The 25,660-nt window shown below is 43.5% G+C and overlaps 1 protein-coding gene across 1 annotated transcript in view; it reads right to left on the minus strand.

Moving 5' to 3' along the window:
• Positions 1 to 44: 44 nt before the first annotated feature.
• Positions 45 to 25,660, minus strand: part of LOC108573544 (follistatin-related protein 5-like) — a 51,618-nt gene continuing 26,002 nt past the window's right edge. Inside the window, exons 2-17 of the mRNA XM_017936006.1 lie at positions 14,055 to 14,141; positions 7,443 to 7,581; positions 5,053 to 5,289; positions 3,654 to 3,838; positions 3,425 to 3,559; positions 3,229 to 3,361; positions 2,821 to 2,981; positions 2,581 to 2,704; positions 2,140 to 2,433; positions 1,833 to 1,954; positions 1,482 to 1,619; positions 1,195 to 1,410; positions 981 to 1,131; positions 693 to 893; positions 467 to 613; positions 45 to 393 (exon numbers count right to left, since the gene is read on the minus strand). Of these exons, the coding sequence (XP_017791495.1) occupies positions 164 to 393; positions 467 to 613; positions 693 to 893; positions 981 to 1,131; positions 1,195 to 1,410; positions 1,482 to 1,619; positions 1,833 to 1,954; positions 2,140 to 2,433; positions 2,581 to 2,704; positions 2,821 to 2,981; positions 3,229 to 3,361; positions 3,425 to 3,559; positions 3,654 to 3,838; positions 5,053 to 5,289; positions 7,443 to 7,581; positions 14,055 to 14,141 (2,700 nt within the window). The 3' untranslated portion in view covers positions 45 to 163. The remainder of the gene's footprint in view (positions 394 to 466; positions 614 to 692; positions 894 to 980; positions 1,132 to 1,194; positions 1,411 to 1,481; positions 1,620 to 1,832; positions 1,955 to 2,139; positions 2,434 to 2,580; positions 2,705 to 2,820; positions 2,982 to 3,228; positions 3,362 to 3,424; positions 3,560 to 3,653; positions 3,839 to 5,052; positions 5,290 to 7,442; positions 7,582 to 14,054; positions 14,142 to 25,660) is intronic.

Consider the following 25,660-nt stretch of genomic DNA (forward strand, 5'->3'; position numbering starts at 1 on the left):
AACCGTTTCTTCTTCTAACCTAAAAAAACTACGATTACTTTATCCTCTCGTCTCAAATGGTGATGTACATGATATTTCTTTCATATCACTCTTTCTTCTTCTGTGCTTGGCTACTTTTAATTATCTAAACACGCCTCCTATCGTTGTCGAAATTTTCGATTGCTTAATGTAAAGACACTGTAAACCATACTACTGCTCCAGGATGTACCAGGCCACCGATCTCGCAATTTATCGTTCGAGTTTCTCCATTTAGAACGAACAGTGCGTCGTTCGAAGGACTGACCATATATTTGCCAAATATACCACTTTGTACAATAGGTCTGTTTGGATTCCCCCACTTTGTTAAATTAGGCGGTGTTGCTTTACCCACTCCCGTTATCATCTCCACTTTACCTATGATAAGAAATTCATATTTCAAATGTTGATCGTCGAATTAAATTACCACGTTAGTAAATTTTCATTTTACCAGTGGCTAGATCGAGGAAAAGAATGTTTTCTTTATCGATCGATGACGCGTAGATATCGTAGCCATGGGTCGTTTGCGACGGGTAGAGCGCAATGTCGCTGATATTCAACGTCGTTTTCACGTCGAACGCGAACTTCAAACCATCGGCTACAAACAGATGTTTTTATTACTGAATTGTTTATATATATTGATAAATTTTATAAAAAAAGATACAGGCTCTAATTACGTGATATTTCTTGTACAACTAAAGTTACGCCTGTCTCTTGTTTGTCTAAAGTAACAAGATGTCGTGAATCAGGCGAGATAGTTGGTCTTCCTAAAAGATTCGGTTTGTGTGCAAGAACGGTGTCGGTTAAATAATCCAACACTAATTGACCTGCTGGTCGGTTGACAACCGGTTCCTGGCATTCTATTATCACGAATCCATCTGAAAAGCAATATAAGGAAGACACTTGCAAATTTACGACAGATATTTATCAATTTCTCACATATTATACCGAAAGAAATGACTCACAAAGAACTGAAAATTGAACGTTTATTGGGACACAATTGTAAGAGCTTAAATCAGCGCTCCGTGTGTATTTCATGTTCTTCAGATCTAGTTTGTACATGTTGCGTTGATTCGTGTGACTCACGTACCCGTATTTGAACGTATTGTCGATATCCTGATCGATAGAGAGAATATCATTTGAAATATATGATAATTTTCAACAAACGAGGAAACTTACTTGTGGTTCAGGGATATAAATATTTTGAATTATATCGAATTGTGCATCGATAGGTTCTGGCCGAATGGCTCGATGCCTTTTCTTCTGAGCTGCATCCTCGATTACCTGCACCGTTTTCACACCGATGTCCTCTTCGTTTCTCCAGTTCAATATCCATACCTGATCAAGGGATGGCACGTACCAGAGTTGAACGGGATATTTATCCGTCGGTATTACCTAGTAGAATACTTGCTTTTAACAGTTACGTTTAACGAATTTCATATTGATAAATTCAAGACTTCACTCACATCGACTATAACCATTTGTATTTCGCTGATGACCAGCACGCGATCTTTGTCCGGTTGGCTGACGTACACGTACCGATTCGCGACGTTGATCGCGCGTCCCCATGAACAAGGGACGCCTTTCGCTCCACACACGTATTCCTAAATCATGAGATTTGTGGTAATAAATAAAAGAGAAAAAAAAAAAAAACAGAAAACACACACGAAACTATGGATTTATTGTTCGAGGCTACAGGATGTAAAACAACGTTGAAATTACACTTGGAAGCGTTGAACAATATCAATCTTGATTGTAAGAGCCTAAATACTATCTGTGAGATAGACAAGCTGTTTAATAACGTTCATTAATCATACCTGAGTGCCGGGTATAACATCCGTGGAGCGAATTTCGTGTCGCGGCCGACAAGCAGACGGTTCGTAAACCAAAATGCCCCATTCGTGAAACGAGAAGAATCTTCGCTCCTCGCTCTCGGTCGCTGGATAAAACACGATTGTCATTCATTTATCTATGTAATTAATAAATGACCTATTTTTATTTAAAACATCTGTGTGTTTCTCGTAACGAGAGAAACAAACACTACTTTCTCTGTTTTCGTTTCGTTCATTTTTTTTTCCCTGTTCAAAAAGATACTGAAGTCTACGAACACGATTCGCGACTTACTCGGAGTAGGTTGTTCTTGAACTACCAAACTACTGATGTCCCTGGTTACACCGCCGATACTACTCGCTTGACACATGTAGGCACCGGTGTCCGCGTAATCGACGTTCTTGATGATCAATTTAGTACCGTTTCCAATAAGATCGTACTTATCCGGTTGATCGTGATTCAATGCCTCGTCATTTTTCAACCATTGCACACGCGGAAGTGGTTCACCGGCCACGTGACACCTCACGCTCGCTTCTTCCTTCAAGCGTTTCGCTTGGAATTGTGGCGTCACCTTCACCTCAGGTATAGCTACAGAGACAGGGGGAACATTTGTCAATCGATGTTACGTGAAAAAATTGAAAAAAGTCGAATAAAATCTCCATTTGACTCTTCGTATCGAAAGGGTTAAAATGGCTGTCGCATCAACGAGAGTGTTTTACCACTTGGAAAGCTTACTGTGAATGGTCAGCACATGGGTCTGTACAACGTCGTGATTTCTAACAGCGTGACAAGTGTAATTGCCAGCGTGAATGAGCTGCACTTTCGTCAGATAAAGGCTGCCGTCGTTGAAGACTCGAATCTATCAAAGGAAGTGTGCCGACGTTGATTATCGTTGAAGTATGAAAGTTGGCTTGTAGTTACGGTAATTATCCAGGTACAAAAGAGGGGAAATTGTGTAGTATGTCGTTTATATACCTCGGGCTCATTCAACGTTTCTAAATCAGCTTCGTTTCGTTGCCATACTAACGGCGGCGGTGGTGAACCAGTGACGTCACATTTGATCTCGACGTTGTCGCCGACCCGTGCCGAGATATGGTTCACCTCGAGAGACTTGTCGAGTGATACCACGGATACACCTGCGAAAGATTCGGCTGGTTTAAAAGATATACTCGAATTATTCGCGGTTCTCTATCGTGTTTCCTAGAGAGAATTCTGAACGCGTTCACGCAAAACTGGATTTATTATTAAAAGTAAAAGGCGAAGCGTGTCGTCGAACGTTCGAGGGAAAACTTTCTCGTAAAGTTCTTCTACTTTCACTTCCACTTGAGTCAACAAACACATCGGCTGATCCTAGCGTGGTTACACAGAAGACGAGATACTTACTGTAAAGTTTACTGAAAGCCATGTAAAATTCGTTCACGTTCAGTTTCCCATCGCCGTCCGTATCGTCGTAGCTGATCATGTGTCCAAGATTGCATCCTTTGCACAACTCCTCTAGATCCTCGTTCTCCGCGATCTACGAATCGTTGTTTATCGGATTATGCGTGAACATTGAGCGAATCGAGTACTAAAATGTTACCTGTTCCAATTCCTCCCGCTCTAAATTCCCGTCGTTGTTCCGATCGTAATGGGAGAACATTATACTGACGAGATACTCTTTGCTGTGATTATCCTGCGACATCAATCTCGCGTGGTTGTACAGAAGCAAATTATCCTGCGAAGTAGGAACGAAAACGTTTACACTCGATCCGTAAAGTTCGATCGGGACCGCCGCGAATCGTGTTACGCTTTCGTTACGCTCGTTCTACCTTCATTATTTCGTACTCCTGGTTCGTGCACTCCTTCGAATCCGAATCGTTCCTCTCCGGTATCATGTTTTCCCTCAAGCTGCCCTTCTTTCGGCTCCTGGATCGTGGATAAGAGATGATCTTGCCAGTTTTAGGCGACGTTCTGTTCACGTGCAGGGTCCTCCGAACGTGCGCATTCTCGATGTCTGCGGAGGTTCCAGAAAGATGCGGTTGCGAATTAAAACGTGGCGAGAATTACATCGCGTTTCCGCTTAAACGCCACGTGAAATTGTAGATTGAAGAGAATTGAAAATTTGAGAAAAAGAAAGGAAATTTTTAGGATATTTTTTAACTTTTTAGGGAGACTTCCTAGAGTAACGTAGCAAGAAGAAGAGTACAGTCGGTGGAAGAAATGTAGCGAGGTTGTGTTCAATTAGGGTAGAAACAGAGTTAAGGTGTATTTCATGCGATTTTGACTGAGATTTCAGGATTTTCTCAGGTTTCTGTCGTTAATGATGATTAATTGTCTAAGTCAAAAATGTAGAAAAATTAAAAGACAAAAATTTATCAATTATTTTCTACTGCGTCGATCTTTTCATAGAAAATACAGTAAATTCTCCACAAGTGTCAGACAGTTTGGATTCTACAAGTGTCCGTATAGATGGTCCTACGCCTAGTCAGTCAAGTGTGTAACGCTACACCAGTCGGAAAAACATAATTTCTTTAATTTTACTTTTTTTCATCTGGAATTTTTTTTAACATGTTGGTGAGATTTTTCTCATGAAAATGATATCAAACACGATATAATTTGTGAACGTGTTAAGAAGTAAATGTTGTTCAAATTATGTCGTGTTTGATGTCAGAAAAATCTCATCAATATGTTAAGAAAAATTTCGGAATAAAAAAAAGTTGATATTTAAATCGCTTGGTTGCCTGGACACACGTTTCATGCTTATCTTTTATTCGCTGTCCTTGTCTACGTTCGGCAAACTACAAAGGCGGGCGCGAGGCTCGAAAACGTGGTCCCTGACTCTACAATTGTCAGGTTTAGCTTCCTTGCGGACTGACACTTGTGGAGAATTTACTGTAGTCACGTTATAAAAACAAGTATTTTGTAAAATATTCTATTACACAAGGAAGAAATGAAACTATCTCGAAACGAAAAATGTCGAAATTAGGCCATTTTCATAATCACCGACACATACATATACAGAACAGCGCTTAACAAAACAATTCAACCCTCTAAGAAATCCCCCAATTTTCCTGCATTCCAACCGAGTAGCCTCCCAATCCAAAGGACAAACCACCCTATTTCCACCCCGAAAAAAATTCTACGACAAGTTTAAAACACCCCCGGACATAGAGGCTCGATAAAAGTTCGTTAGAACGTATGGTAACTCTGTTATAAAAAATCATTTACCATGATGCAGACATCGCATGAGCCTGCTCCTGGTCAAGGACGATCCAGCGTGGCAGGCAGCTCGGTGCAATTCGCAATGATTCGCGTAGATCTTTCCGTTGCTCGCGCAAACCGGCCGATGTCTTCGCGGGCATTTCCGTATGCAGACGCAGAGTGCCGCGGTGTTGTTCGGCGATAGTTCGCATTCCTTGCCGACCCCGCAATATTTCTCCGTGCACGGATCGATCGTCTGTCCACCTGAGAGAAAAACAGAACGGAATGGTCGTCACGATTTCGCCAAAGGCCTCGAGCAACAACGAAACCTATCCTGACTCGATCTATAGTAAATACACACACCGTCTCTCCACTTGCTCCTCCGCGATATATGTACATACGAGAACACGATTTCGAAGAGTCTTTAAAAAGGAAGAAGAAAAAAGCGGTGAAAATTCACAAATCCACGAGCACTTTTTTCGGGGTTGAAAATTATTCAAATCATCGAACCACAAAGTATACTATATATATATACACACTTCTCTTTTTCTTTTCTGTTCTTCGTCGCAGAATTCACTTGCCATTCGTTTCCAGGGTTCGTTTATTCATCAAAGAGCCTCTCGAATATTTTATTAAGAGGGACTTGGTCCATTACCGTTTCGAGCCCTCTTGTTACGGCTCTGACAGAACGAAAGGGGGACGGAGGAGGGAGGAGGACGCGCATTAAACAAAGAATTACAGCAGCATAGAACCGGACGAAGCGCCGCGAATTTTACGCGTTACATTCATTTATCAGGGGCGGGAACCGTTGAATTCTTGATTAAGCGGCGACAGATAAATTCCGTCCTCCTCCTACTCCCTCTCTTCCATCCCACAGGCCACTCTGGGAGTACAGCCACACAGGTATATACATATATATATATATGTAAACGTTTTGTTGTAATTAATACGGGCGCGGTGATCGACGTTAATCAATACACACAGATTTCGGAGAATTTCGCCAGCTTACCAGAGTCGTAGTAATTATATCGACGATCACACGTCCTCGTGTGTGTGCACGTTGTAATATTTGATCGTTTTCTGATATTTAATATCGGCGACACCGGTGATAATTGCGACAGTAGTCGTCGTTCTACGTGTATGTCCAATTATCAATACCTACCTTCAAAGTAATAACCGGCTAAAGGTAGAGAAAGAAGGAACAGGAGGAAAAGGAAGAAAAAGAAAATCAATACGCGATACATTTCTATGTGTTACTTTTATTTATCAGCGAAGAGAAGTTGGACGCGAGTCGAGCACGTAACCAAGTTACCCCGCATAACGTTAATAAGGTAAAGTTGATTCCGCGCGATGTGCGCGATATTCTACACAGTCGCGATAATATTAATCCTCGCTCTTGTTCTCTACGTGATTCTCGCCGCGTATAATTTCATTTGAAGAGGAAGAGAAGGTGGTAGAGGAGTGAAAAAGAAACGAACACGACGGAGGATTGTTTCGGCAGGAATTAAAACATCGGAGTAACGCGAAGGAGATAAAAGACAAAACGAAATATAATCACGAAGATCTCCGTGGCTGTTCAAATCGTCGCTGCGCTGATTATCACCGGCGTAGTGTGTTTTATTCTCAAGATACAATACTTACAAACCTCTTCTTTTTCCCTCGAATCTGTACAATGGACGACATCCGGTTTAAATGGTAAGAACGGATGACTTTCTATCGTTTTCGTCGTTTCTTCCTGTGCGCTCTGTCTCCTCCCATTTTACAACGAACCCGTCGATCCGAGAGGAAACGAAACCGCGAAACTCCCAGCGATTCCGAATGCCTCCATTGTGCATCGTAAATTACACATTCATCGGGAATAATGATTTAATTAAGAAACGTTTAACTCGCGTGCATAGGGGGAACGGGTGAGGGAGGGTAGAAGTGGAAGGTTGTATTGCGCGAAAAGAATAAACGCGAAATTCGCTTTAGAAAATTCGCGTGGCCAGGGAAATAAAGCGTTCACGGTACAGATCACGGGAATGGCCGACTTCTTTTTTTCCCTCTTCCCCATTTTCGTTTCTCTCTCTCCTTTTTCTGATTCCTTCCACACGGCTCTGTGGATCAAATGCACGCCGCGTGTAAACGTGTTCATTAATTTTTTCCGGGATGCTGGCCAGTTTGTTGCCCTTTCAATTTTCGTTCCGTCCCGTGTGTCCAAGAGAAAAGGAGAAAGAGAACGGGATTCGCGTTAATTTAGCGATCCCTCCGACTTTGTACACGCATCTCTTCTTTACCCGTCTAGAACGGCGCGCGTGTGTCCGCTCTTCGAGGAAACATTTCTCTTCTCCCCTTTTTATTTCTCCGGCGAGCGAGAAAGAGAATACAGAGATTTTTACGGTTGAGAGAGGAGAGGTGATTTAACTATCGTCACTTACTTTCAGGAAGGTATGACTCTTGAGGAAGTGGGGATCGATCGATCGACGGTGGCGGTATCGTCATCGAGAGGCTGTCACCGTTCGACGATGACGCATCGTAGCTCTCGGCCACTGTGAAGTCTCGATGTCGCCTCGAGTGCTGAAACGAATGAAAAATGCATACGTAAGAAACCGCATAGAGAGGAAACTGGGTTAAAGGCGCGAGAGGGTCACCACGGGTGAAGAAAGTGTCTCGCGGTTCTGACGCGGCGGGGAATACACCTAGAGGGGGAGGGGAAGAAGGGTTGCGAATCGATGGAAGCCACCACCGATCGACCGTTCAGATTAGGCACGATCGTCACTTCCAAGGAGAGAGAAGAAGAAGAAGAAAAAAGTGCATCGTTAAGGGAAATTAGAGCAGGCCACTCCTCCTCGTTGGCTGACGATCGTCGAGGACGCGAATGTACAGATACGTGTTATATCGTGTCGCCGCAAAACCTCTAACCTTCGTTTCTTTTCAACAGTCACGCGGAATTTCGTTCACGTTTCCAGGCTACCGGTCCGCGGAGTCTCTCCTTTTGCTTTCCATTCTTATTAAAACGCCGAACACGCCGGTGAAAGATAGAGAAAGAGAGAAGAAACGAACCGTTATTAGCAAACTTTGTTACCAAGTAATTTCTTTTGTGCTCGAGCGTTGTTGATGCGAAACATCATCCACTATGAAAATTAATCTCCTTAAAAAACCCGCCAAGGAAGATGCGAACGAAGATTACCTTTCGTATCTGTTCGTACCAAAAGATTTTTCTTCTTTTAACCCCTCTCTCTCTCTCTCTCTCTTATTTCTTCCTTCCTCCTTTCGTCGTATATCTAAACGATTTCAAATAAAGTGAAAAAAAAAAACAAATAAGTGAATAGCTTCTCTCCCTCTTCGAAGATCATCCTCGGTGATCTATATTACCCCTCAACCGCGATTGTTTCGAGTAAAAATAAAGAGTGACCCCCCTCTGCGTTTGACGTTAAATTCTCCCCTTGAATGAAAGATGATAACGTATCAATACCGTGGGACAAACACATCAGAGAAAGAGCGAGGGAGAGCGAGGGAGAGACGGGGAGGGCGAAGAAACCGAGGGAGAACATCAAGCTATTCTATCTGTTCGATTTTTCATACCGTGGAATGCGATAGGATATAGGTTGGACGGTCGTCGTTGAAGAAAAGAAAGGAAAAGAAAACAGGAATTGGTTCGGGGAGATCTCAAAGCGATCGGCGTGCCCGCGTGTTGGATACCGGGCAACTTCACCGAGGGTTAATATACGAAGCTGAAATATCAGAGCGACATCGGAAAATATGAGTAGCTTTAGGATCCCTATTCATTCCCTCCCAGCCGCCGTCTGAAAAGCGGCGTTATTTCATCGGCGAATTTACGAGGACACCGTTGGGTTCCGTATCTCCATTAGCGTCGCCTAAAATTGTTCATTCACGGAACGGGTGTTTTCAATTACTCCACTGAAATTACTGGTACCGGTAGTAGAACAACTCTTTGAAACCGGCGCCACGGGAACTTTAAGAATTAATTTAGATAGCCTGCGAACTCGTCCTTAAGAATCATTAAACTTGGAGCAGCTGAGCCCCGTTCCTCCCTGTGGTTCCCCCTCGTCGAACTGTTTGCCTTTCGCGGCTAACTGAATTTTCTAAACACACCTTGTTGTCCCTTTTTCACGTATACCGGGTGTCCTAAGTTTTTATCGATCAAACTTCGTCGGTGTGTTCTACGAGTACGAGCGAGGAAAGAATTTTATACGAACATGGGTCGTTTGAGACTTTGTTAAAAAGTTATAACACAAAGTATGAAATAGGAATGCGCAGTTATGATACAAAATAAGAACGCTTCTTGCCTTACCTATGCTTATAGAACGTATTGACGAAGTTTGATCGGAAAAAACTGGGACACCCTGTACATCTAACGCTCTAATTGCACAGGTTCTCACAGAAAAAGGGGAAAAATTCAGACTGTTTTCACTCAAGCCACCATTATTTAATTACATTTTTAATAATGTTGATATTAACATTAGCAACGATACCGTAGAATTCTACGTTCCGGGTAACAAGAAAAAGATTGTCCTTCTATTATTAAATAAAGAGGATACAGAGCGAACCGTTAACAAACATTAATTTCCTCTAATTGTGTCATTGACAAAAGTAAATTCTTCAATTTATTCTACGATACATCCGTATCCATTATCTCACACCGAAACTATTTCTCCCGATTTAAACGTGGTAGCGATCGATCATATAAATTGAGAATTAGCTGTACAGTTAGCGTGAAAAAAGAGAACCACTTCCCTTACACTGCAATCCAGAAATAAACGATCGTTGCTCGAACTTAATGACACCTAATAGCCTCTATAATTCCGGCCGGATTCATCGACGGTGCCTTTCGTTTCATTTGTCACTTAAATTGCGGGTGCTCTGACCCGCGACCATTTCCACAGACGGATAACCGACAGTCTTTTTCTCCCGTTGGGGGCACACTTCTCCACCGGTTTTATTTCGCGACTACACTTTTCTTCTTCTTTTCTTCTCCACCCACCGGCGCGTTTTATTAAATCGATCACCGGCTACGCAAACAGCCAATTCGTTTCGGCAAGAGGGGGGGGAGAAATCGCGAATTCGAGTCGAGGCCGTTAAGAGAGCGAGTACTACAGTTCACACGTATCACGCGACGCCTCCGACGCCGCGCGTCCGATCCAATTACGCCCGGCGATTTCGTTGGTTCCTCGACTCTGCCGTATTAACGCGTGTTACTCTCGATTATCGACTAACGCTGCCGGGTCATGTCGATGCCATCGATTACAGCCAGCAGCGGGACGGAGTTTTTCACCGATACGTTTCCTCGCGAAAAGCGACGTGACTTTATATCGCTCTAAACCGGAGGAATCGGATTTCGTTCTTTTAACACGCTCAACGTCGAAGCGTCGTCGACGTAGAATCATTGTGGATATATAGCGAAGAATTGATAACACTGTGATCGACGATTGCCACCGTGAATTTCACGTGTCTGAGCGGAACAAGGCACGTCCCTAACGATTTTCCAGTGGCAAGGAACGTGTTAAGTATCGAAACTTCACCGTTGAAGAAGACAATCGCTGAAGGTGGGCCGAAGTTGGAGCAAATATACAGAAAAGTTCTTCTACTACATGTACGTTTCGAGACGTTCGTTAAGAGATAACGTCTCTCCCTCTCTCTTCTATAAAGTAGTTCGCTAGACAACAACGGAATGTTCTTCCCTTCGTCGTGAAATTTAGCGCTTGTAAGTTCGCCAACGTTCATATACCCGGAAATCACCGTGCTATTATTTTCCGCGAGGTAATTAAACGTCACTTGGGGACGCTTTGTGTTTACCGGTGGAGTGGAAAGTTCGAGTGAATAACGACGGCGATTAATTGATAACACGGTGTGTGTGTGTGTGTCTTGTGTGTGGTTGACACGATGTATGGAAGAACAACGAAGACGAATTTCCATAAGGAGGAGGAGTAGCGGTAAGATGGTTCCGGATTGGAAATCGGAAGAAATTGGAGATATATGGAAATTAGCCAGTTCGTAGCGTTCGAATGTCCGCTTGTCAGACATTGTTTGCATTTACATTTATCATGGGCGTCGCGCAATCAAATCCGCTTCAGGCAGCGCGGCGAATTATCCTCGCATGTAGGAGGAGGACGCACCGGGGACAGAAATGCCCGGCACCGATCCAGCCACCTATTCGCCGGGTAAATTCTGGCACGCCGACAATTATGTTGGACTACACAGCGTTACACGATCCGTAGGACAAGTGGTGTCCAGCGGTACTACTGCCTGCACATGCATCAGAACAAACACTCCTGGTCAACATTAGCGGAATGGCCAGCACACGCACTCGAGAGCAGCGATGACGGCATGTCAGATGTCCAACCTGTGATTCCCCTGCGTTCCGTCTCTGAACCGGGGAAACCCGAATAGGGAGGACTGTAACGCTGGATGAATTCCGTGGAGGATCGAGGGAACGCGAAAGAAATTCGGTTCTGCTGTGGATTCTGAACGATTGTTGAAGAAGAAATTGAAGATACTTTGACGAATAACGTAACGAACGTTTGCAGTATTTTCGGTGGTATCGAAAATAAGGAAAAATTACTAAAAAAAAAAAATAATATCCTCCAAGTCATTTTGAAGATCATTTCAAAGTCTATTTTTGCTTACTATGTAACCCATTTCCTTTTCGTAGCTACAGTAAATTCTCCACAAGTGTCAGTCCGCAAGGAAGCTAAACCTGACACTTGTAGAGTCAGGGACTACGTTTTCGAGCCTCGCGCCCGCCTTTGTAGTTTGCCGAACGTAGACAAGGACAGCGAATAAAGATAAGGATGAAACGTGAGTCGAGGCAACCAAACGATTTAAATACCAACTTTTTTAATTTTACGTTTTTTTATCCCGAAATTTTTCTTAACATATTGATGAGATTTTTCTGATGAGAATGACATAAAACACGACATAATTTGAACAACATTTACTTATTAACACGTTCACTATCTGGCGTGACAGTGAATAAGTAAATGTTGTTCAAATTATATCGTGTTTGATATCATTTTCATGAGAAAAATCTCACCAACATGATAAAAAAAATTCCAGATGAAAAAAAGTAAAATTAAAGAAATTATGTTTTCCCGACTGGTGTAGCTTTACACGCTTGACTGACAGCGAGCGAGATAACATAGGCGCAGCAACGACGCAGCCCAGACGTAGGACCATCTATACTGACACTTGTAGAATCCAAACTGACTGACACTTGTAGAGAATTTACTGTATTAAAATTTCGTGTCAAGGGCCTATCTTTCATTTGTTTCAAATGATGCAAATGGGTTAAAATTAGGCGATAATTTCGTAGGCCAACATTAACGGATGTTAATATGCGATAACTTCGAGACCCTTTTTTATCACCAGATGAACGATTTGAAATCACACAAAGTCGTTGTTTTCTTTATTAAACCAGATACCCTGTATAATTTTCCCGTTGCCCAAGAGACTGTATAAACAATATTCTCCATAGTTAATCGAGTACACTTCCAACAGTCGCTCGATGTTAGAATCGAATTGAAAATGAGGGAACTTTTAATCGATTCGAATTTAAACGTGGTCTCATGTATAATGTCGAATTGGCAACGATTACAACCGGCACGCATCTCGCGTGTCGGCGTTTATTCCCGACTTCTGGGTCACGTTCCGAATAACTAATAGAAAATGCATGCTATTTTAGCAAATCGTATTTGAGTTTGATCGATTATTAGTAGCGGTGCAACTGGGTCAGAGTGTACCGTGGAATCCAATGGAAGAAACCGGTTATGCCATTTCTTGCTGGGAAGAGAGGTTGTCAGGCGAATAATGTTGGAATACAACGATGCACCGGGGGTGGCTTCGACGTTTCCGACCGACTCTTTGCCTACCCTTTGTGAAACCTCTATTGTAATCGACCGCGTCGACCGGAGGCGTGCGTGTGTCATGTGCATTTTAAATACACTTCTTCGCTTATCGTCCCGATCACCGGAGAAATATCGCCGTCTTTCTTCGCGAGAAATTATTTCTTCTTCCTCGCGAAGAACCAACTGCAACGTAACATTGAAGTGTTGCAACCGAAGGAAAGTGGAAAATTGGTTCACTCTGCTGGAGACTCTTGGAAAAATATTTCTCAGATGTAAACTTTCACCGCGACTCACAGTTTTTTTTATCTCGACGAGTCAAAAATGATCAACTTCATTTTTTCTGAAATATTTTCTAGGCGCGTGGAAATAAGTTTCTAAATTTTATAGTGCTGTGACTTGGATTTTTGGGATAGAGTACAAAGGACAGCGCGATACGAAGAGTGAGAGAAAACAATTAAAGAAAATGCACATAGAGACACAAGCACGAGGGTTAAGAAGTTAAGCCTTAGGTGCGACAGAGACAAATCATTCTTTTCGTTTTTGAAAAATAGAAGAATTCAACCGACTCAGACACTATAGAGACGCTACACTATTCAACTACCCGACAAACTATCCGCATCACGCATTCCATCAACACACGCAATTCCATTTAGACACCTCAATTATGTTATTAGATAAATCTTGTATCAAGCACCACCTTGTATCTCTCAATTCACTCACACAAATGTACACCACCCTGTGAGTTATCTACCTGCAAATAATACCTTTAATCGAAAATGCTGCTCGCGGTACAACAGGAGAAACCAGAAATCACCGTAGATCTCGTTGTTCCTCGAATTAAAAAAGAAGAAAAAAAAGATCGCAAAGTGTATTCCCTTCGCAATCCCTTGGCCATCTTCTCCATCTTATCTGGCTGCGTTCTCCAACGTCGATAACTCGGTGGTTCGCGTATGAGTAAAAAGGAAACTCGATGGGGGGAGAAAGAATTTCAAGGGATGCACACAGATCCATAAATCTGTCCGTGGGACTAAGTAGAATCAGGTTTCCCCCGATTTTCTCCGTGATCACATTCCATTTCCACCTTACCGAACTATGCACTCGCGTTCACTTCACGAGGTCCACGGTAATTATGTTAAAACAAGATATGCAGAACGTTACGTGACACAAAGGCTTCGCTGTACTCACCTTGTAACCAGCGACAGAAGCGACGTACGTAGAGGCGATCGACAGCAACAGGAAGTAAAGGGCCGCGATCTCGGATTTCCGTCTCATCTGGAACAGCACACGTAGGCAACAGCTCTTCAGTTAAATAGAATCGATACGTTTGAATTAGAAGCGTGGCGGGAATTTTATCAGGACGGAGGGTGAAATCACGTTTAAATGATCCACTGGTAATTTACGGCGGCATAAGGATCGTGAGACGTTTATGCCGCGAAATATTGAAACTGCCTGGCGATGCACGGCGACCGTTTTCACTCGTCGTCGTATTTCGGTTAATATTTTACCGGTTTAATAGTTCCACGTTTCCAACGAGCGGGGAACGAAATGGTTCCGGTGGAATCGAGGAAGATTCACTTCTAACGTTCGTCCGTTTAACACACTATAATCTGAGTTTCCCTTCGGGAGAGTAATTTTGATCGATTCGTTTCTCGTACTTTGATCGGGGAAGAAAGAATCGGTGTGGAAAGCAAGCGTGAGAATTATAAATTTTGAAAAATGTAAGAATTACTGTAAAAAAATTGGCTGGTAATAATGGAATAGTGTAACAAAAAATAAGTAAAACGCGGCTACAAATTATTACCAACTTTTTATAATAACTGTTACATTTTCATAATAACTACAATTCGCATTTTCTCGTTTTAATTAATTTTTTACATTTATTCTCGCTTCCGCCGTGAAACTGTAAACTCGCAACGAACTGTAATTTTTTCCTCTGACGAACGAAGATAAGGATAGATGATCCGGCAATTCTGCGGATGAAATGGTGTTAATAGAACGCAGCAGAGGCTAAAGATTGCCTTAATTTATCGAACGGAGCGGTCAGAGGTCGGCAAATAAATGTTTATCCAGTCCGCGGCTGGTTTTCAATTAGCCGGGGAACAAGATCCGCGACGATTAGAGTCCCTTACGAGTCCCGTGGATGGGGCGAGCGTTCTGGAATTTAAACGGCTCCTTGCCAGGCCAACGATCTACCCAGCCCCAGATCTTTTTGCTCTTTAATTTCCCGGGCCGGAACTTAATTGTTCGCGTGATATTTAATCGCGAGTCCCCTCTTCTTCTCCCTCGCTTCTTACCAACCTTACTTAACTTACGCCAACATTTTCTTACGCTCTGAAAAACGTCCCGGGAGATCCGTTCATTCGCACAATTACTCCTATCAATCCCTTCTCATCACACTTCCAGATTTAACGCTGTCTTTTGATAAACCACTCTCCCACCTCCGTCTTATTCTCAACACTCTCTCTTCGCTCTTGTGCTTGTTCTATCTCGAATATCGCGTGAAATCCTTTCTCCTCTAGAATTATACGCCTAATTTCCTTCTCCTCTTCTAGCTTCTCCTACCAAATTTCACCGAGAAATTGTTCCGCTTCTTTCACCCTTAACCCTCGTACGCTCGGAAAATTCACCCGTAGCCTCTTTCCAGATGCTGTAGGCACTACGTTTCATTTCTTTCTGAGTGTGTTGTAACCGAGTGTGTGTGCGTTTCGATGGAACGTAGTGTAAAAGACAATAACGTTAAGCAAAATATAGATCGACAATGGGTGAAATCTCTTGCGTAACTACTTCTGAGGAACGTACGAGGGTTAAATTCGAAGTCACGAATTATTCGACAACGCAGGTACACGGTTTGTCCTTCTTGCGTTTCTGACGAGATGAAGAACGGTCGAAAGTTTGAAAAACCGGAGAATCCGTGAAGTAATGAAATCAATTTAACGAGAAACATGGTTCTTCTACACGTTTCAATTCACCGTTTCGCACGTGACAGACATCGTTGTTATTATTCTACTCGCCGCAATCCGTTGGCCGTGCTTTTTCCGGCTGAATGTCGTTTTTATAAATCGCGCGGAACGAGGCTCATTGCAACCCTGGGAGCGGTTTAGAGTTTTCTTTTTCCACGAGGGACGTCGAAATATTGGCTGAAACGCGCGCGTGTTCCGCGGATGGATCGCTGAGGCGAGAGGCGTCCGTGTATGCTCAATAAACCAGTGACACGGTTATGGAAAGGAGAGCCTTCTGTACACACACACGTACACACGCCTCAGAGCTGCCCGTTTCTAATCGCCTTATCGCAAAAGGTGATTCGCGTGAACTGCTCGTATCCGTGTGACCCGTTTACCATGAAAATATCACGCACGGAAAATGAAGAAGACGTCACAGCGAGCGCGCAAGCCTGGATGTATTAATTAAAAGTGCAGGGCACCTGTTTTTTCCTTTGAAGCAGCCGCGTCGGCTTCATTCGACGCAACAGAGGAAAAGAGAGGGAGAGAGAGAGGAGATCCCGCTACTTCAAGCGCGATTTTTCGTCGGGAGAGATTTTTCCTATTTTTTTCCTTCTTTCTTCCTTTTCTTCGATCCAACGTCGAAACGCCTGGAATATTTTTCAACGAGACGCCACAGCCGCAGGATTGTCATCGTATTGTAAAAGCGTAATCGTTACGGACGCGTTCATGAATACCTGTGAAATTATAGAACACACACGCGCGGCTCTTTTTTCTTTTCATCGCGGTTTCTCTCTTCTTTCTCGTGTCTTCCTTTTTTTTCGTCCTCAACACCGACGTTTTACGGGATGTGTTTAGCTTGTACGGGTGATCGTTGCGCAGGCGGTGACCTATTTTAATTCGCAAATGGATGCACAGGATGCTTCGAGGATTATAGTTAAGGGGCTGGCAGCCACCTTTTGCACCGGCAGCATCGAAATATTGAAATTCATCGTATTTTCCTTGAATGAAAACGGGGGCGGTTTAGGGGATTAAAACTGACGCGGAAAAAGTCGCGTGGAGAAAATTGCAACGATGATTGAATTTTGCCCTGGCTAAGGTGGGGAATACCGAGCTGGTGCGTATTGAAATTAATTAACCGGTAGAATTTGAAACACGTTCTACCGAATTAAATTACTCCGGGAAGAATTAAAGGGAAACATTTATCGTACACGTCGTAATTTATGCAGATTTCAAAGCTACAAAACGAAGAAGAAGAGAATTCATATATCGTAGGGTACGGAGAACGGCGATATTCGTTCATTTTTAACGTCGATGCAAGGGTGCCTATGTATCACGCGCGCAACGACACCACTAAGAACCACGCGCCATTTTCTTTCCTCATGCATATATATGAATGTATAAATAAACTTTTCCTGTTCTCTTAAAGGGTGTCGTGTAACCGCGAGTAAAAAAATTCCGCGACGAAAAACCGAGCAGAAAGAATTTCACCCAATTTTAACCCTCTAACACACACACAGAGAGAGAATAAGATAAATCAACATGAAGAAAATTCTTTTACCCCGATTCATTCCTCGAAACTCGTTCTTTGATATACGCTAATGAAAAGCAAACAAATCATTCCAACATCACCACCCGCAGACTCTTCACCTCAATGATCCAACTCAATTATCCACCATGACCTCCTCGATGAACCTCCCGTGCTCCATCGTCCAATACTTTTTTTTTTCCACTCTCTCGAACGTGCCATTCGAAAAATCCCGTATCCCCCATATATCGATCTACCAGTCCACTGTACAGTCTCTCTCTCTCTCGCGGCGGTGATTAAAATAAAATTTCTCGCCCCGGGTAGAATTGATCCGAGCGAGGGACCGCCGTGTCGGTCGAAAACCATTTTATACGGGATGTTTCGCGAGGTAAAGTGTCCCCAAGACGGATTGCGTTTTCCCGTTGGCACTGAAGCAGAGATACAGAGAGAGAGAGAGGGAGAGGAGGGACGGTGTGGTAGCAGGGGATGGGGAAAACGGACGCTTTCAAGAACGGATATACGAAATTTTTCTCACGTACGCGCGATATAGGGGGAGGCGCGTGCTTGCGTGAAAAATGAATTTCCCTTAACGGTATTCTCAGCGATACGCGAATGCTTTATTTAGCCTGTTTAATCCGCGGCCAGGCCAGGCCACGGAGGCCGCGTGAACCGGAAGATAAATCCGACGACGTCTCCTGTACGGTTTGCTCGTAAATCGAGCGGTCCCGACGCCGACCAGAAAAGAGAGAGATCGTTCCGCGTCGTTCAGATCCGGTACGAAGAGAGAGGAGAGTTTAGGAGGTGGCCCGCCCTTTCTGAATTCATTCTGGCTTTTCAATTCGAAGACAAATAGCGTTGATAAAGGCGGAAGTATATTGTTATTGGCCCGTCCACCGTTTTCCTCTTCTTCCAACGGTATATATATTCGAAAAACGTTTATACGGCAAACGATCGAGCCCACCTTTGCCTCCTAAATCTTCTTACTCACTGTTACGATCCCAAAACCGTCTATGGAAGATTCTTATTACTATCTCTCTATATAGAGAGAGGAAGGTGGAAGAGAGAGAGAGAGAGAGAGAGCAGAAGCCATTCTAACGAATAAGAACGAAAAGCCGATCGATCCTGTCGTCCGGGCTTCGAGAGGCGCGCTTAGACGCGTGGCTTTCGCGCTTTTCTACCCTCGCACGGGGAATCTTCGACGACGCGACTTCCGTTTCGAAGTTACGCGTAGTAGGAACGACCGACGGGATCCGGATTTCGTCGTTTCGATGATCCTCTGTCCTCTTATCTTTTTAAAGCCACCGCGGCGAAATTCCTGGGCTGGTTTGGGGCGTTTAGGTTAGTCCTTCTCGGTCCGTTTAGCATTCTGATTTCCGGTAAGTTTTATGAACCTACTTGAGAGAGAGAGGCTGGGGAATTGAATACGCGATTGAAAAAGTTGGAAGGTCGCCGACGCGACGCAATTATTTTTCTCACCGTCGCTTTCCTTCTCGTTACACTAATTAATTCATCATCCTTCGCGTTCGTTAACGTTCATTTTAGTTGTCACTCGTTAGACGATCTTGGGACGCTTGTGAAGAGTATAGTCGTTATTTGAGAAGTACTATTCCATGGGTATAGTCGGCGGAAGAAATGTAGCGGGGTGGTAAGGTGAGATGTTACGTTTAGTTGAAATTGTCGGTGTATCGATCAGTGTCGTTGTTTAATGCTTTAATTTACGTCCTCGCTGTATTTCTTCCACTGGATGTACACTATGGTCGACCGGTGATTAACCCTCGTCAGACGGCTGGAGCTTTGTATATTTTATTCGGTGTTTTTAAAAGAAGATTTCTCCGAACAATTTCACGTGTAACACTTTAAACGTATCGATGCTTATTTTTCAACGTAATCAGCATGTTTCAATTTGTTCAGTTCACGCGACACACGGCTGACACGATAAAATTGCGATGTCACGTCAGAGATGACACAGACTGATAAGGGGTTAACCATCTACATTTGAAATCGTTGGAGCGATTGTCAACATTACTGTATCAAAAGCATTATACAGTTGATAAATAGTTCTCGTTATCGAGGAAGACAGGTGGACCTTATTAGCAAGGGACCAGTGGTAATCGATATCTTATCAGCGATCAGCGACAGACACCAGGTCACCCTTACGTTTTTCTACGTCTCTCTAAATTAGAGAACACACCGGGGAACTAGGTTAGATTGAATTTGTTCACCAAGTTCGTTATATAGTATCGATTCGTATGTATGACAAGGAGATCATTTGTCCGTCCAAGTATCTCTCTTCCCTCGTTGAAGAAACGATTCAATCTCTCACCGTGTATATCCGTACCGGGTGGTACTCGAACTTCGTTTTCACGAGGGTTTCCTCCTCTCGGTCTGCCAGATCGAAGTCAGATCCTTTTTCATCCGGCGCGGCTTAATCACGAAAGCTCGCTCGCGCTGTCTCTCTAATTTACATGCCGTATCTTTGTCCCGTTTAAAAAAGCCCGGCCGCTGGAAGACGAATTGCACGGCCCCGTAATTATTCGAAGAAAGAGAAACGGTGAACGAGCGACGGCGGAGGCCAGGGCCGTCGCGAGGACGGCTGATATTTTTTCAAGAGACGGATGTAGAGGCGGAAATGCCACCGGACGGGGGTTGGAGGAGCTCGACACCGGAGACGGAGGAGCTGGCTGGAATGGTTTATTGCGTGTGGAGATAATGGCACGATGCGGGTTCCGCTACGAGTTTCCGTCTCCGGAATCGCTTCCAGAATTCCTTGTCTCGCAAGCTTATCAACGGGATTCTTTTGACCTTAGCCCGGTGTTAACCCTTTGAGCACTCTGGATGCTTTCAACGAAATGTCACTCATGTGGATTATGGACTCGTGTGTGCATGTGCTTCGCTATTTTTTACCTCGTCTCAGGACTGATCATTTCTCGACGGTTTGCTACGTTTTTTGGAATGATTTTTGCCAATGTTTTTTCATGTGTATGTGTTTAACTATTTATACTTCTTCTCAGGAATAATGGTTTGTCGGTGATTTATTACACTTTTGGTACAGTTTTTAATGCTTTTCGCGTCGGTCACATAAGAGCACGTCATCCCGTTTTATAGTTCAGGTCACTATTTCCAACAAACCTTCAAATTCGATAAAAGAAAAAAAGCGCAAGTGCCTTCTCATTCCCCAACTTTTTCCTATTTGTTTTTTTTGGTAAGACCATTACGTCGTCACTATGGAATTTCCTTGGATTTTCATTAAAGTATTTTTCGCTTTCGGCGCGAACATATGGGACGACCTAATATCGCAAAGTTTGTTACAATAATAGAATATTTTTAGCCTCTATTTCAATAAAAAAAAAACGCCACTATTGAATACAATCGTTCGGCACAATTAATTACACGCAATTGTTTCGCAAGTGTGAAACGTCGTAGGTGGTAAACGCTCTGTAAAACGTGTGAACAAATTTTCCCCGTATCACTGATCATTTTTTCTCACAGAATATTCGCGTTTTTTCGTTGACCTGGTGCTTACACTGCTTCGTACATAGATTATCTACTTTATCCCATCAGCTTTGACATCCCGATTTAGTACGCAGTACACAAAGAAAAAAGAGAGAGAGAGAGAAGAAAAATCGATCTTCATGGGTCGCGTGTCCTTTTGTTTCACACTCAAAGGGTTACTAAGATCCATTGGAAATTGATTTGGCGACCATAGCTGCGGCGGGCGTGGACGTGTATTTTCTCCTTTTTTTTTTTTTCGCCGATAACAAGCACGAGCAAAAACCCTCTCTTTCGCCATTAATGTTTCACTTGACAAAACAATTTAACTTTTTACCCTGGACCAAACCTTAACGAGCGGTGTTTGAATACACGGAAAGTGTATTCTGTTTACTTCTGCCTGTGTGCAGGTACATACGCGCGAACACCGGTGGCCTCCTGTTTTAAATGAATTTTATTCTTGCGGCTTTAAATTGCTGCTAGACTAGTCTCTTTTTATTAATTGTACCCGAAAAAAAAATATTCCACAGAAGGTACAGGCTGTTGTGTTGTCCTGTACGCCACGCGATTTCACGTACACACCTGTGACCAGCTGGATCAATGCTCCGCAGGATTAACCAAGTCAGTATTTTTCACCGATTCGTTCGATGCTTTTTCGTCGATTATTTACGACACTGTAACCTGCTTTCGTTCGTTACTGCGTTATCTCCCTCGAATCGAAACTGTTTTCGTACAGTTTCCAATTGTTCCATTACCTCTCGAAGATTAAACGTTTCGGATAGAATCCGTAATAATATAGGGATTTAAAGGACATTTGCGAATTCCTTCGTACGCGCGAAAATCATTTTCCACCGTTTCTCCGTTCAGAAATCTTGTGGCAATGAAACGCTACTGCATCATGTATCACTAAATCGAACATATTCAATCTAGCGAGATGAAATTTATTTTAAACACGGAGTAAGGTAATGCGAAATATTAGACTGAGAAATGTCACGTTCGTTTCGATCGAGAAGTAATTTAACGAGAAGGAAGAAACTCTAAATTTTTCTCCACTCGTCTAATCACTCTAATCGTTAATTTGCGAGTGATTAGAAATCCGACATTTCATATCACGACGTACTTTTACTCCTTTTATCGTAATCAGTCCTGGAGAAATCAAATTTCATCCGTAATTTACTTCTTAATGTGGCCGGTGATGTTGAACAATTTATCATCCAATCCGGCAGAGTTATCAGAGGTTCCCTCATAAGGTCGCCGCAAGCAAATCGATTACGTTCAACAACAATTGCTCCGCAAACTTTCGTCATCCTTCTCAACTTCCTCAGTCCACTTACCGGGTGTCCACGCGTTACCGTATATCCCGTGTAATTATCGCGAAGGAGGGAGGAGTGGTGAACCCGCGTACGTTGGCTATTAGAACGATCGTTTAAATTGTATTCATTTCTAACGAGACATCGGGCGTCGTTCGAACTTGCAATTACCGTAATTGAAGTGCTCGTCGTCGGGCGAGCAGTGGGATATATCGATACAGCCGGTAGTCTAGCCGGACTCCGTTGGTGTGCGGAAAATATTTCGAGGCGGCAGCTGTTGCTCGAATGTCGCTCATTAAACGGGCACGGAATTCGGCGCCGTTTAAGAAACACAGCTGGAATTTCTCTGTTATCGCGTTACGCGGCTCTGTGATTACCATCCTGAAACCAGGATACCAGAGTATACACTTGCTGGAAGAGATACGGCGAGGTAGTAAATCATGACGTTGAGCGAAAGCATCGATTGATCTAGCCGCACGCAGGGCTGAGAGCGCGACTTTAAGCCCGGTACACGCTTGTTGTAAGTACTGTGTCGAGCTCGGAAGTTTTGCCCCTGAGGGATTTGCCCCATAAGGCTACATTCTCTAACATAATCGTAAATATAGGGCACACGTATATATGTTCATTATTGGTCGAACTCGATAACATCGACGAATTGGAGCGAAAGATTTGGGTGGGGCGGGCGAAATGCCCTTTTTTGCCCGTGTGCTGCCCCTAGGGCAAACTCTTGAGCACTGAATAGAACTTGTTGTGGATCATATTGGAAGGAAGTTTATTGTGTTCACTTTGGATTATAATTTCGTTGGGCACGGTTACGACGTCTTTACTGATAAAATTGTATAGTGTTTCTTATCTTTTTGGGGTTGTATTAATATTAGGTTTTTGAGGGTTGAAGGAGAGAGAAAATCAGGAATGCATTCGTCTGGGAAGAGTCAAGAGAGCGTAAGGATATCGAGAGGGATAAGGATTTGATGGGAAAATACCTCGAGTGCATTAGAATGAGGGTTTGTTGGTGAAAACTCAGGAATTCGGTGCGAATGTGGAAACGGACCGGATTAAGGGTTCGATGGTAATCAGATAGAAATGCGTGGGAATAAAGGGAATCAAGTTTCGATAGTACGAAATTTTAATACGCAAAGGACACCGATACGCGACGAGTATTTGCAACAAGTGTATACCAGGCTTTACAGAAGCCTCCTAAATCTCACGTCACAAGTGACGAGCGAAAGACGTGAATCCTCGTACAGCTAAACGATGGCTGTGATTGGGTCAGTCATCTTTCTCTCTGTGTTTTTCACTTTTTTAAATATACCGTAATGGGAGAATCGGTAACGAATTGACTTCGTATCGGAGTTTTTCCCCATCCAAACTGATGTTTTGGCAATCGTATTTCACGTTCTTTCACGCCTGTCTGATTTTACGATCTAGCTATAGCTCTTCTTCCACCAAGTACTATACACACCGACATTTCGACTGCATTAATCGACGAAGATGGGTCAAGCACTGGCCGAACTTGCAATCGCTCTAATTGCGTCGATCGACGGCCAACGACCGACAGGATGACGAGCAGCGTTCTGACGTTTCGTTCTTTCACACTGGAAAACGCGTTGGATTATGTGCGCGATGGAGAGCCACCGGGCGCTTTCGATCAGCGAACTATCAGCCGGAAGCGTGATTCGATTTGGAGATTATTTCGACTGGATCTTTCACAGGCGTGGGTTCTTGGAACGACTTTTTCTCTCCGCTGCAGCAAGTCTCTACGGAAAGATTCTATCGACGTGATTGAATATAGGTGAAAAGATGATTGTGCTAAATCTATCAGCTAATTTGGTTATCCTTGGTTGAACGGCGTTCGTGGAATTCCTGTCGCGTCGGTGTCAGTCACTTAGGAAACTTGTCAATTTCACAGAAGAAGATCCTATCTTCCGACTTTTGCACCGATCCTTTGGACTATTTTCGAGGGACCGTTCTAAAGAAAGATTCTATCGGCGTGATTTAATATAGTCGAAAAGATGATCGAATTAAATCTCTCTGCTAATTTCGTTACACCAGTTGTCGGTGTTTTCAACGAGTTGCTGTCGTGTCAGTGTCAATCGCATAGAAAATTTGTCAATTTGAGAGAAACGTCAGAAAATTCTAAAGATAGATTCTATCAACTTCAGTTACTCATAAGCTGTTCGATCAGTTACTTATTCCACTGTGTTCAACGAAAATCGCTCTTTGTACACCGAAAAAGGGAACGAAATTGAATCGGCTGTTAGCTTTCGAGGGATTCTTGACGTACCATAGGAATCCAGGCAATTTGTCAATTTCGACAATGAGTACAGGCTAGGAACGCGTGCCTCTGTGTTCAGTCCGACCGGATAATCAGCAGTAGGCGCTTCATACTTGTAACAGGATGCACGGTAGCATGATTAGCGCGTGCAATTTGCCGACATGCCGACACGGAGCGATTATCGCGCAAATACCTCTGTAAATCTGTGTATGTGTGTGTAAATGTCGCAGCAAAAGGTTAGCAACTTGGTGACTGTAAACGGTCATTCGGCTGTGACTGATTCAATCGAAGTGTAGCTAAGTCGGAACGAATCGGGTCTGGCCTATATTTCAACCAATCAATCATTTAATCGCGTTGCCCTACCTTGCTCGATCCTCAAAGAATGAAAGTTTAAACGCGGTACCTTACTACCGTAGAATTCGCGTAATCAGGACGCTCGAATTCAGCCGGAATTCAATTCGGGGACGGATTTTACTTCGCGTCAAGGCTGAATTAACCGTGTCAGCAATTTATATTTCGCTCTTCGAGCCATCGTTCGGCCACCATTAGCGATCGCGAAAACGGCGGCCCGCTGAAAGAGCGATTTATAGTGGGCTCGATTAAAAGCGTCAGATAGCGTCACTCACAAGTCGAACCTTTCGCTTCTCTTTTTTTCCCCTTTTTTTCCTTTTTTTTCGCCACTGCCGAGGGCATTAGCGGATCTGTTTAATCGATCAGGGAACGGCAAAAGGTGTCACCCAGCGCTGACAGGATCTCTTATCAGGTATGCATCGTTTCTGCGAGGAGAGAGCTCTCTCTCCCCCTCTGGAGAGCCAGTGGATTCTTTGAATGAAGCGATAACTTGGGCTCGAGGAAGCTGGATAACGAAGGTGAAAGATGGATCGAGTATCGTTAACACCCCGTATTTACGTACCTTAGGATAGGTTCTATATAGCTGATAGGAAGTGAGAGAAGAAAAATGAAGAAGTTTGTTCGACGTGAAGATAAGTCTGCTTATTTAGTATCTATCACGAGAAGAAACATCGACGGAAGTTGCTGGATCGAGAATTGAATCCTCCAGAGATGAGGAAGATACACAGCATCGGAGGACGGTCATCTTTAATATTTTTTTTTTTCACCACCCCTCGAAGCAACATGATGGATCACGAGGAGCGAAAGGAGGCAAAAAATTGGGCCGAATTAAGTCACACGGACGACCCTAAACGGACGTTTTGTCAAATATAAAAGTCACGGCTCTGTCCCAAAGGGCT

The sequence above is a fragment of the Habropoda laboriosa genome, unplaced genomic scaffold (genome assembly GCF_001263275.1).
Source record: "Habropoda laboriosa isolate 0110345459 unplaced genomic scaffold, ASM126327v1 scaffold148, whole genome shotgun sequence".
NCBI lineage: Eukaryota > Metazoa > Arthropoda > Insecta > Hymenoptera > Apidae > Habropoda > Habropoda laboriosa.